Raw genomic sequence first — 13,734 nt, 5'->3', positions numbered from 1 at the left:
CCTTTGTATATTACATTAATCCATATAAGAAAATCTCTTTTAATGAGGAGTGATGTAGTTACAAACTCTCCAGAGCCATAATTAGAGCAAACTAATTGAAGTTGTGTTTTGACACACTTTCCAAATTCACGGGTGCCGGATGACATATTCACAACACTGCTGCCGCACAACCATGGCGACGGCAAAATCATTAGGCTAATAACGCTTATTTGCATTCTTATCATGCCAGCAGCTCGCCCTTAAATACTGTTTCTACTACTGCTCCTTTACTGTAAGTTTCCACCGAAAGATATTAACAGTAATTATTAGTACTTTAGTGGAATTTTAATGTTAAAGAATAACAATGCGCATTAACATACATTGAATGGCAATTCTTTTTCTTAACCACCCATCGGAAGGTTTGGGGGTTCTTCCTTGGCCCTCACCCCAGAGCTCAAGGGTAACCAGATGCGATTTCAGCTTTATTTACAACTCAGGGTCCACACCCAGTGGGATCTGAAGTCGAGTTTCTGAACTATTCTGCTCCAAAAGTTTGACGAGAAAAATCTTTCTTTCTTTTTTTTTAAGTTCAATAAAATGAAATAGTTAAGGAGAAATTTTTTCCTAGCAGTTAAAAAAAATCTCAATTTACAACACGGTCTTTGGAAATAACGCTAATGAATTCCAGGAGGACATGCCATAGCCATTCCCTGTTGCCCCCCTCGCGGTGATTAAAGGCAGACGGGGAAGAACTGGGTTGCGAGGGCGTCGGTGGGGGTGGGGTAGTCTCGATCTGTCAATGTGGGGGCACTGCTTGCCACCAACAAGGCCAATTTTGGGGATGCTTAACTCAGACACTCACAGACAGAGAGGAAGACTCGACAGTTCTAAATAATGATTATTAATGACGCCCTCCTCTAAAGTGACAAATTACTTCTGAAATTTAGAATTGAAGAAGTATGAAGAGTGAATGTGTCCTATTGAACATGATGGGAAATGCCGGCCAGCACACAGAGCTCCCACTCGTTGTGTGCTGAGAGAAGGGCAGGGTCCCTCCTGCTTTGGGCTTTTGGCTGTTGTACAAGGCAGTGACCACAGCTACCTCTCCCTGACATGTCTCCCAGCAGTTACTGTTGGTGACTATGGGCACATCCTGGCCGTAAAAATGCTTTTTGGGTGAGAGGCATAAAACATTAGGTGTGCTGTACCAATAAGTGAGACCTAGTCCCAACTTGGGGTTGGGCTAGATATTTGCTCAGATCCTTGGCTTCTGTAAATACCTTGGGGTCAAGCAAAACCACCACTACATCACTGACCACTGATAACCCAAGAGAAAATGTCTTCACTAAAAATATACACTTGTGTTGAATTTCAAACTATTCAAGTGTACATTTCAGGATGAATGCTTAATCTCAGCCTAGGAAGATTTAAATGAGTGAAGAAAATGCTTCCGCAGAAAAATGTCAAAGCCTATACCCCTTTAAAGCATGGGAGTTTTCAGTTTCTTAAGTTACAATCCTTGTACCAATCTGCTATTTTTCAAGTCACTGATTACTTAATAAAAAAAAAAAGATGAAGAAAGGAAACTAACTTTCATAGCCACAGCAACACTCCAAATCATGGTATTTATTCACTACATTTAAGTTTTATTACACTTGAACCTTGCAATGCCAAAACACCTACCTCCCATATAAAAGAAATGAAGAAAAAAGCCAAGTCTGGGACCAGGGGCACCACATTTCCATTCCAGATGATCTAGTCTAATCTTATAAACTGAAATATTTAAAGAGTCTCTAAATCTCGCTGACCTTACTTTTAAAAACAAGGAACATATGGGCACCGCTAGCTTTTCATCTTCTTCCAGCCTACTAAAATATCCGCTTTTCGAAAATTCGAGAGTCGGGGGACTGCCAAAGTCAGATTCATAAAGGGCTGTGTGCGTGAGAGCGCAGGGCAAGCTGCAGTCTGGACTGAATGCAGCACATCCTCTATCAAAGAGCCAAAGGCAACACTTGTCTCCTCCCTGCCCAATCCATCTCAAAAGCTGTGGAAAACAATTTGTTTAACAAAATACAGCCATGACTGAGGAGGAGGTGGAATGTGGGCTACAGGCTGGATGGTGATTTTTGGTCCCATGCAACGTCGAGCTAACAGCAGAGAGTCAGCGTTCAATCAGGAAGCCCTGAGGTTCCTTGAAGGCAGGCAGGGCATTATGGTGAGACCTCTCCTCTGCTCACAGCCCCTCTAAATCCTAACTCTCTGCCCTTGGATGAGTCATGATCTCTCCAAGCTTCAGTCTTCTCAACATTCTAGGCTGGGTGACAGAGCAAGACTTCGTCTCAAAAAAAACCCCCACAAAACCAAAACAAAATAAAATGAGGACACAATTATTCACCTCACAACATGGTTATAAAGATTAAAACTACATATATATCTGTGTGTGTGTATGTGTGTGCATATATATATATAATGTTTACACAATGCCTGGCACAAGATGCCCAGAAAATTACAGCTGAAATAATAATGATGATAATAATAATTGCATTTATTCTAATAATAATAATTATTAATATTATTATTCAACTGGAAACAAAACATCTGCTGCTCATGAAGGATATTCAGATTGAATTCTACCCTACCCACTGGCAAAAACCAAACCCAGATAAACTCAAAAGGCCTTTTAAAAGTAACTGCAAGCAAAGGATTTTATTAAATATCCCAATTAATAATTGAAACTCTGCATCGAAATAGAGCAGCATAGTTGGGGCGGGGGGTGGGGGGTGGTAGTAAAATCCTGGGAAATATCGCCGGTTTAACGCCCATTTTTACTTTATTTGGCAGCTAGATTTACACTGAGAGACCCAGGTGAAACATTCCACAGAGCTACCTGCAAATAGACTGTCAGCTTCCACTCTGATAAAAGGTAAAATATCCTCCTCTAAATGGTCTGGTTCACAAAATCGACCCTCAAGTGAACTGATAAATCTGTTCTGACACACAGAAAACTATTTTCATAATCCTGAAAAAAGCCTTTCTCCAAATCCTGGTGCTGAAACCAACTGCACAAAGAGCCCTCGCGCACTCGCGAGCTGGACTCAGAAGGGAATAATTTCCCATTTCTAACCCTGCTTCTCAGGACGATAACAACAAAAAAGCACACATAACCACCATGACCACTGAGAAAAATAAGACACTCAGAAAGTCACCAAAATCACAAAGATAACACATTTACAAGCAGCAAATACCTTGTCAAAAATCTGACACGAGAGTGGGAACGCCAAGGCCAGCTCCGAGGCGGGAGCTGAACTGACGAATCGTCAATTCTTCATTAAATACAAGCTCTGACTTCCCAAGAAGCTGTATTAAAAATTAATATCAAAAAGTGTATTGCTCAGCCTAAACTCATCATTCATATCTAACAATACCGAACTGCATTCTAATGAAATTTCCCCTTCAAAATTACTCTGACACCAAAACTAAGTTTGATACTGGTCCAAGAGCGGCCACTGCTCTGTTCACGAGCATTTTGAAGATATTCAAATAACCTCGCTCTGCAGGCCTCTTTCACGCCACACTCACAATCACCAGAATCAACCACACTGCTCGTAACCCTGCTTAAACGCCTGCTTCAAAGCGAGGGAAGGATGGTGGTGCTGGGACCTCCTGGGGCGGCCTCCACATGTTCCCTCAGTCGGCGACCACAGTGCAAGTGTGCTGGACACCGGCCAAAGTTCACACGTCTCCCTAAGACTGCTTAGGCGGTTTCCGACCAGAGGGGCCTCTGCAGGACGAGTTCCCCACCCACATGCCCTGGGAAGTCCTCATTCACCAGCTGTTGGTCAGGAGCCTGGAGAAGCTGCACAGGAAGATGGCGGGGCCACCTGAATGGGCACCCCACCTACCCACCAGCCCCTCCAGGCCCATGCTTGGCTCCCTGATGAAAGGCTTCACGGCCAGGGGCCTCGTGACAGTCTGCACACTAACAGTAGCTTGCCTGCTTGGGTGCAGATCCTAGCCCTGACACTTGCTAACTGTATGACCTTGGGCAAGGGATTTAACCTCCTCACTCTCAGTTTCCTCAACTTAAACCTGGGCTGATAATAGTAACTGACTCACAGAGCTATTATTAGAATTAAACGAGTTGGCCGGGTGTGGTGTCTCTCGCCTGTAATCCTAGCACTTTGGGAGGTCGAGGCAGGCGGATCACTTGAGGTCAGGAGTTCGAGACCAGCCTGGCCAATATGGTGAAACCCCGTCTCTACTAAAAATACAAAAAATTAGCTAGGCGTGGTGGCACACGTTTGTAGTCCCAGCTACACGGGAGGCTGAGGTGGGAGAACTGCTTGAACCCAGGAGGCAGAGGTTGCAGTGAGCCGAGATAGCACCACTGCACTCCAACCTGGGCGACAGTGAGACTCTGTCTCAAAAAAAAAAAAAAAGAAAAAAAAAATTTAAATGAGTTATTCGTAAAGCCTTTGAACAGTACCTCACACCTAATAAATGCATGATAAGTCTCTGCTGGATGGATGGACGGATGGAAGGGGCGATGCATAAAATATGAATGATGTCCAGTCCTATGTATTAAACTAACTCACTTTATGCATCCAATAAATACTTTCTGGGTGCCTAACACATGTCAGCCACCTGGAATTCAGAGTTCTTTACCATCTTGGGGCCACACATTTTCCACTGAGCACTTACTGTCAGCATGGAATGAGATGACATGGTTGAAAGTACTTGCTCAAATTTGATGAACGGTGATGCAATATGATCATCATTGCTATTTCTGTGTGACTAGCCTCTTTTGAGGCTTTAAAGGAGAAAAAGGAAAACATGAGGATCTCTGTCATCACTAAGCAGCAAATCTAGTCAGTAAGATCAAACAGAAATACACGCGGCAATGACAGGGAACTGTGAGATGCCAAGCCGTATGACGCAGGCAACTGGAGGAGAAAAAGGGAAACGACGCAGGCCAGGCTTTCTAGCAGTGATGTGGGCTACTATAGGCCTGGGGCGGGGCTGGCCAGGGCCAATCCTAAGCATTCTGGAGTCCAGTCTAACTCTTCCAGGAGGGAAGGGGCTGGTACAAACTGAGGTGCATGGTGAGGGCCAGAGCAGAGATGCTTTTGGAATAAGAATAGTGTGCCCCGGAGCCAAGAGGAGACTCACCTAATTAATGTGAGAGGATGTGTGGGGGGCAGTCAGATAACAGGAAGCCAGTGAAGGTTCTGGATTGAGGAAAAAGGAACATATGTATGTCTGAAAACCCCAGTGCAGTTATCAGGCCACCGCAGACTTTAAAGTTATAGGCAAAGAATGTAAATGCAGGCTATTTACAGAAATAATACCTGAGCCCAGAAGCCCACCCCGGATCCATCTTTGATTTAGTGTTCAGGTTCGACCCCTCCAGAGGGCTCGTCTCTGAGACAGGGCTGGTTGCTGGTCCTTTCGGCTGGAAGGTGCCACTTGCACAGTGGGATCATTCACACCCCCGTGCTGATGTCTGTGCTCCCGGTGTAAAGAACTCTGTGCTACAGTCTTCATCTTAAAAGACAATGAAAATGTATGTTCTGTCTTTAGAGGTAAACAAACAAAAAGCGTGTGTGGCTTTAGTGTGAAGGAAGAGGAAATCTAATTTTTCCAAGCGAAGCCAGACCCATAGTTATGCCTGGACATGACCTGCAGAAGTGTCTGAAGGCCCCCATGCCAGAAAAGCAGGGCCCAAGCCCTCGTCTTCTTCTTCCATTTTTTTTTTTTTTTTAAGATAGGGTCTTGCACTGTCACCCAGGCTGGAATGCAATGGAGGAATCATGATCACAGCTCACTGCAGCCTTGACCTCCAGGCTCAAGTGATCCTCTCACTCAGCCTCCTGAGTAGCTAGGACCACAGGCTTGTGCCACCACATCCAGCTAATTTTTGTATTTGATTTTTTTGTAGAGACGGGGTTTTGCCATGTTGCGCAGACTTGTTTTGAACTCCTGAACTCAAGTGATCCTCCCGTCTCAGCCTCCCAAAGTGCTAGGATTACAGGCATGAGCCACCACACCCAGCACCCCAAGCCCTCTTTTGATGGGACCAGGACAGAGTGCTCCATTGCTTAGCTCACCTGCCCCCAAACCATTTCTTGCCACTATGGAAGTGGAGCTCAAAATCCATGTCACAATTTATTACTAGGGGACAAAAAGAGTCATTGGAATCACCTGGGATACACAGAACCCCTCTCATAAATGATGCACCTTACACGAAATCACAGATTTCAACTCCGATCCTCTGTGCTGAGCCTTCCCCTACTGAACCCTAGGGAGAAACTTCTCGCAGGCAAATGCCTCCAGCGCCAAGCTTTTTGCCACTCTGAACAGGTAGGTAAACACCTCAACAGGAAAAGGAAAACTCAGCCTCCCTGATCTGTGCGATTCTGGGCCTTTTGTTCAAGTCCTGCAACAACAGGACAGGTGACATGTCATCTGGGGTACAAGGGACATCTTACAATTGAAAACGGACAGAAGGTAGCCGAAGGATTTGAGGCTGTCAGTGTGGACAACAAGGCTCCAGCCGGTGACCTAAGGCTCCACCCCCACTGCTGACTTACTCTGCGAGTTAATCAGAAAGTAGTGGAGTTGATCCCCATGTCCAGAGGGAAGGCAGGGTTGGAGAGGCCAGGATGGAGCGTGGCACGCTCATGGGCTTCTGACAACGATGTGATGGGGGACAAGCCTGGGCGGCACGGCCTGAATTGTAGATCACCACGGCATGATTTTTCCTCTCCTCTAGGAAGGGCCATTAACCTTTCCGATGACAGCCCTGGGATCGGAGTGATGGAACGATTTTTGAGGTCAGCAAGGATCTATGTTCTCAAAACCTGACATCGACATGCAAAAGTTGTGACTGAATCCTGGTGTCCCTGAGAGGAAGACTAAATGCATGTGACAGATCTTCTGCAATCAAAATGCCCCATTTCCCAGAGTATCTGTCACAGATTGATAACATCCATGCAAAAAGTTAAGTACAATTATGTCTGTCACTAAGAAACATACTTCCGAACCTGTGACTGACAACTTGCTAGGAGCTGACAAATTACAGGAAGATGACTGCAATAGCGAGCACCACGTCACCTCCTACGGGCAACCCAGGCCTGGCTGACACTCCGAGAGGCTCCTGGGAGCTGCACCTTGCAGGAGAGGCTGCCGGTCAGAACTCGATGGCTGGGAAATGCTCTGTGGCTTCGGGTGGGAAAATAACCCTTTCCCCCAAGAGAGACAGTGTTAGGGAAAGGTCACAGTATGTGCCCATGGCCTGGGGTCTGTGGGGAGGAGAGTTTGGGCAGCAGCTTCTCCCTCAGGACCATGGTGAGGACAGCCCAGGTCAGTGGGGAGGGTGGGGTGAGGCTACTGGAACCACACGTTGCAGATTTTCTAGGAGAGCCCCCGCAGGATGGATGTTCACATAAACACGAGATGTCCTGAAAATCCTAGTCACGTGGAGGCCAGACTACATGTTTCTGACAGACTCTGAAAGGGACAGAATACCACTGGTTGTCAGCGCACGCCTGCCTACCCTGGACGGAGACACGGCGTCCACATTGCCAAGGGAGGGCCCCGGACGTTGTGGGAGGCCCCTCTGAGCCTTCCCTCTCAGGAAGGCTGCACAGCAGCAACTCTCCACTATCCATGCCTCCTCCTCCGACCTCGGCACTGGTGAGTGGAGGAAGGCAATGGCTGCAAGTCAGATACAGAAGCAGCATCAACAGCGGCTTGAGGACCTCTGAAACCAAGGCCCGCTGCTCTGTGCCCTCCCTTCCCACTGGAGGGCCCTGAAGTTCTCTGGGCAAGGTGTCTGTGGCCCTAACACGTAGGTCTGCCGAACCTGAATTTCTGTAGGTGGGGAGAGGGAATATGACGCGTTTCTTAAATAAGGCTTAAGAAACACTGATTGCTGTAATTCTCCTGCAGTCTGAAGGATCCAAATGCCGTCTGACCACCCCTAGCATCTGGGAGCGCATCACCCCTCAGGTCAGCTTCTTGATGCCACAGAATTTTCACCTTGGGGAAGCTGTCTTTACTGATTTTTTTAAAGTGTTAAGCCTAAATCTACCTCCTTGTAACTTCAGTCCACCTGACCTAATTCTGCCTTCTGGAGCCCCCAGCCATCTCACCACCCCCCATCCCTACCTGGAAACACTTCTACTTTCTCTTCTGCTAGTGACCCTTAAGACATCTGCAGCGGGCTGGCCTGTCTCTACTCAGGTTCAAACTGGATTCCTCAAACTTGACACTGGATTCGGGTAACCTCTGCCTGGTGGTGTGAGGCAGTGGACACGCCCCAGGAGCATGACTCCACTCAGGGCCTCCCGCTGTGCACACCGGGCTGCACTCCACACACCCACGCTCCGACACCCACCATTTCACACACTCAGCTGCTAAGCCAGGCCTCAGTTTGGTTCCTGTGTGATGGATTTTTGAACCTCGGGGGCCCTCTCCGCCTGCACCCATCGCCTCCCATGGCTCCAGCAGGTTGTTCTGGCTGTAGAGGAGATGCAGACTATTGATTCTGTCATTCAGCACGTCAGCTCACCCTAATGACTCTGCATCATCTGCAAATTTGATAAGCATGCCTCTGATGTCTTTATCAAGCCATGGTTCTGCTGCTTGCTGAGCTAGAGGGCAGCAGCCCACCAGGGGCCTCCTCCTGGATCGACACAGAGCCATTCCCTTATCACACTGGGGACTTCTGGTTCTCCAGCGGTTGTGAGCCCACCTGCCTCCTGGGGCTCTTCCCAACCTCTGTCCCAGCAGCAGCGGAACCTTTTCTTCCCAGCAGAAACAGGTGACGCCCTGCATGTGAGAGATGGTGGAGGGGCTGCTCTGATACAGCCCAGGAAGGTGTTTCCTCTCTTGGCCCCCCTGCCCCAGACAGCAGCACAGAGCCGAATCAGAAACCCCACCATCTGATCGTATGCCCGAGGCTGACTCACAAAGCTGGGCCCAGCCCCAAAGAGGGCCACAGAGATGGGACTGTGCCTCCGTCCCCAGGCCAGCTCTCTCCTGTTGATCGACTTGCATGACATAGGCAGGCAGGGGATGGAGCGCATGTGGCCAGAGATATGGAGAGGCTCTGGGTCCCAGAAGAAGCGGCTGTCCTTCACTAGAAGACAGTCAAGAGATGTGTATGGCGATGTCTGTGTGTGAGATGAAGCGTCACTGTATGAGGGAGAGGAGCTCTGCCAAACCACCTTCTACTACCTTAGCCACCAACTCACTGGATACAGCCCAGGAGCATCCCTCTCCCTGGGGACCTGCCCGCTCCAAAAGGACAACTCCACAGCATTTTCTGCAATAACAGAGCTTCTGCAGGAAGCTCCTGCTTCTAGAGGCAGTTCCTGCTTTTGGACAGAGAAGGCAGTGCTGCTAGAACCACGAGGTCCTCAGGTGATGGCCTACAGACAGTGCAAAGATCCACCTTTGTCTGAAATAAAGCTGGGAATGAATAGCATTCCAAAAAATGGCAGGAAATTCTTTGAAATCTGAGTGATGACACAAGAAATGGAGGCAGAGCACATAGTTTTGGCTTTGGAGAAGAATACAGACTCAAGAAGGCAGCAAGATCTGTGACCCACCCCTTCCTAGGTCCTCCTGGCTGGCCTGGGCCAGGGCTCTGCGGCGAAAGGGCCTGCCACCAGCTCCGGCTCAGAACCGCATTCCCCGCCACCGCCACGGCTGGGCAGTAGAGGGCGCTGCGTCACCGCGCTCCCAGCGGCTCGCTCCATGCCACACAAAGACCGCACTGGACGTGGTTCTCAGGTTTATAGTTAAGGCTACCTGAGAAAACAGTAGCAAGATGCAGACTTGCTATTACACGATATGATATCACTTATGTAAAAAGTACACAAGAAAAAGACTTGAGGGAAATATAACAAAAGGTTATAAGCATTAGCTCGTGGGAAATGGAATTCCTGTTTTTTCATACTTTCTACACTCTGCCAATTTTCTACAAGTCTGGATTACTCTCGCCATAGGAAAAGACCCATGCAGTGCTCAGGGACCAGGGAGTAGTCTGGAGGGGTTGCCAGGGACGCATTTATGGTGAAACTGAATTCGTGCCTGGATTCAGGTAGGCGCTGGGGAGCTCCTCAGAGGCTCACCACGTGCCCACACCACCACACGGACTCGAGATGGCCCAGAAGCGCTCAGAGAAGAAGACCCAGCACAGGCCCAGACCAGGAGCCTCCGGGAGGGCTTCCTGGGAGAGAAGTCCTCTGCGCTGAGACCTGTCAAACACACCTCATGTGCAGGGAGCACCGGGAGCAAAGGCGCAGAAGCCAGGGGAGGAGGAGGCTGCCAGCGCAGCTTAATGTCTGGGGCTCTGGCTGGGAAAGGGAAGACAGGAAATCCCGGAGCTGGTGTGCAGCCCTGCAGGCCCCACTGAGAGGCCTGCCTTATAGGCTCCTGGTAGACCCCCAGCACTCGGAGCACAAGCCCCAGCCACTGCTCCCCACGAGAGGGGAGGCGATCAGATTCCTCCTCTGGAGAGTGTAGAGACCTGAAGCCTCAAGGAATAAAACAGCATACTCATCCTTTCCTAGGTCTTCAATGGAAAATTTGAATGAATAATCAACATTTCATTTTAAAATAAATCAAAGATACTGGATAGGAAAACAATACAAAAAAAAAATCCCACAAAACCCAAAAAACCCTGATGGATGAGGCTCACACAGGTGTGCATCCTACCTGTAAATTACCGCTCAGGAGAACTTGGGACAGACAAATGGTTTTTACTTGGAAGCATTAATGAACATTCAATTATCCTGCTGCATACTGGCTGACTTAACTCAGCCAAATTAGAATACATTTTATGTTGACTATTTTGACATTTGTTTTATTTGGCAAGTAAAACAAAACTGATCCAATTTCCTTGCAGCCATTGTAAACCATAAACTGTACAGCAGAGGTGATAAAATACATAAGCCTTATAAACACTTGGTTCTGATGCGCTACCCTCCAATCCCACCAGGCTGCCTGTGGCTCAGTGTTCTCGGCCGTCTTGCTTCAGGTGCAAGTGACTTTGCTCCCACAGTGACCAGCAGGCTTCTGAGAGCTCTCTCTGCTTTATCTGAGAGAAGTGGTGTTCTTTCTTTATCCACAGAAAGTCAAAACCTGCCTGAGGTGGTACCCATTTCTGGGCCCTTCTAGACCACATGATGTCAGCAGGGAGCAGCTGTAACAACTTCAGGGCAACTGCTCCTGTGGGAGCTTTCCAGCCTCTGCAAAGAGCCCACACTTGAGCTGCCCCAAGTACAGGTGATGGGCCTCAGCACAGGTGATGGGGGACCCCAACACACAGGTGATGGACTCAGCTGACCCCCCCCAGCACAGGTGACACACCTGATATAGCCTTGAGCACAGGAGACAGTGACCCTCAGCAGTGCCCTTCAGGGCGGAGCTGACAGCGCTCTGGCTCAGAAACGGAGGAACAAGTGCTAATGGGCAGTGCGAGCCTCATACTCCTGAACCCAACAAAGAGACTCAACTGTTCACCCTGCAACTCTGGGAGGCTCATTAGCGATTCATATCTTTTCATGCCAAATGAGAGACTAAAAACTACTTCTAAAGTTTCAGGCAATTCCAGGGGTAGTTAAGTTTAAATACCACTCTTGGTTTGTGAAACTGTCATGAGAAAGACCAGATTGTCTTTATAGGGGGATGTCCCAGAGGACAGAGTCCTCAGGGCTTTGGAGCCTCATTACAGCACATTCTTCCAAGTGAGATGGAGGCTTGGCACAGAGGAACAGAGTACAGAGAGATGGTGGTATGTCCCGGAAGGCAGGCTGTATTGTGGAGGGCCCAGGAGGACCCACTGGTGACTCTTCCTTCTGGTTCCTGACAGGTTTTGTTTATCTCTATTCACCCACGTGGAAGCTTGGAGATCCATTCTCATTTACGTTACGTCAATCCCTAAGTGCTGCTGCCTCACCATTCTTGTTTTATTTACTTTTGCAATCCCTTTCTCAAGCTTAATCCATCAGTGCTGTTTGTTCCTTGCCCTCAGTTTACTCCTAGTGATGCACAGGATTTTTATTTGACAGGATTCTTTTTGCAGAAAGTGTAGAGACTGTTACTACCTCTGTTATGACTGAAATCAGTTGCAGAGCAAACAGTTGGCTCACCCAAGTTTCTTTGCGGAGACAATTGTTAAAACTAGCATTTCCTGAAAAACTCCTCACTATTCTCTCATACCCAAACTACCCATTTCTTACTTTATAGCTCATTGGAAAAAGAAATTATATGAAAATGAAGAATATAAGAACTCACCTACCCTCCTGGGTTTCAAATGAGTTGCTGGCCAAGACAGAGAAGGAATTTGACCTTAAGGCCAGTGATCCCAACCCCATGGCTACATAGCACGTGTCTGTGTGTAGCTAGCAGCTCTTTTGAATAGCGAGCCAATTTTAAGTTGCATAATCTGCAATTTTAGGAGCCTGCAGAAAACGCACAAAATAGACTATAGAATGGCCTTTGCATTCATGTGATGCAAAGATTTCCAAGGGGATTTTAAAAAATCTCCTCTAAAGATATATTGCTTCTACAATTGTTCAGCTGTACTTTGCACTATTTCAGCAGACACTAAGTGGCGGTGTTCTAAAATGTTGTGCAGGGACCCAAGACCACAGGACAATGCAAGACACCCCGACAAGGCCTCACCTGGGAAGGTTGGGGGCTGGGGTGGAGGCAGCTGATGACTGGGAAGGCGTTGTGGGTTGAGATGAGTCATGATTTCTTGGTACTCTGCCCATTCGATACCAGATCCCCATGCTGTTCAGTTCCCTTTAGGAAAAAAGAGAAATCTTCATGGCTCGGGTTAGCACAAAGCATTTACCTGAGTGACAAAGCAACCAATCCATTTAAAAGAGTCACGGCCTCAAACACCAGGGAATCAATTCTCGCCCTCCATGTGAAATGGGTTCCACCGCCTCCTTTGTGCTCTGGGTGTCATAGTTCACATGAGGGTGACCTGTTCCATCTAGGCAGGCCTTTGGGACAAGGCCGCCCGCATCACCCTCCCCGAGCTTGCCTTCCTACTCCAACTGGTACTTTCCTCGCTTCTCCAAACTTCTTTTTGTTTTGCCATTTCCTTGTAGAGTGTGACGTGATAATCCACATCAAGTCCTTGTGCAGTTAGGAGAGACAGATAGGGAGATGCTGGTTTTTAACCATGAGAAGAATTAGCCCCCTACTCTATCACACACTCCAATCTCAGGATACAGCCTCTTGCAGCTGGGTGTCACCTGCTGTTGGACTCATTCTCAGGGTCAGTTTGGGAGTCATCTTCAAACTACAAAACTCAAGGCCCCATGAACCACACAACTAGGAGTGGACACCAAGGGGCCTCCCAGACGCTGCATAAGCTCTCCTGTGACCTCCCTCGCACAGTCACCAGAGCCCTGCCCCCTACTACACCATACACTCATGAGCGCTGAGGAGACAGCCACGCTCCTAGGAATAGTGACGGGATCATTTTCACCATTATTCAGTTTCCAACTTCCCAGTTGCCCCACAGAACTGCGTCTTTGGGACCTGATGTAGAGGAATATAATCTCTTCAAAAAATGGAAAAAGACTTATTCTGTGGGAACCCCTAATAAGCTTCTCAGAACACCCCAGGAACCATGTAAAACCACAATCCTGTCTTCTTCGATGAGTGATTCCAACGAGCCGCACTGATTTCTCCACATCTGGGCCATGGCCTCCAGCTGCCAGGCTT

The 13,734-nt window shown here is 48.0% G+C and overlaps 1 protein-coding gene across 3 annotated transcripts in view; it reads right to left on the bottom strand.

Annotated features, from left to right (window-relative positions):
- The window catches only part of MVB12B (multivesicular body subunit 12B), a 179,347-nt gene that overhangs the window by 97,587 nt on the left and 68,026 nt on the right, over positions 1–13,734 (bottom strand). For all 3 annotated transcript variants that reach the window (XM_024252634.3, XM_054520632.2, XM_054520631.2), the window contains exon 6: positions 12,676–12,798. In XM_024252634.3, the coding sequence (XP_024108402.1) occupies positions 12,676–12,798 (123 nt within the window). The remainder of the gene's footprint in view (positions 1–12,675; positions 12,799–13,734) is intronic.

This window comes from Pongo abelii, chromosome 13 (assembly GCF_028885655.2).
Source record: "Pongo abelii isolate AG06213 chromosome 13, NHGRI_mPonAbe1-v2.0_pri, whole genome shotgun sequence".
Taxonomy (NCBI): Eukaryota; Metazoa; Chordata; class Mammalia; order Primates; family Hominidae; genus Pongo; species Pongo abelii.
Note: the sequence above shows the minus strand (reverse complement) of the source record. Positions and strands in the feature narration are given on the sequence as shown.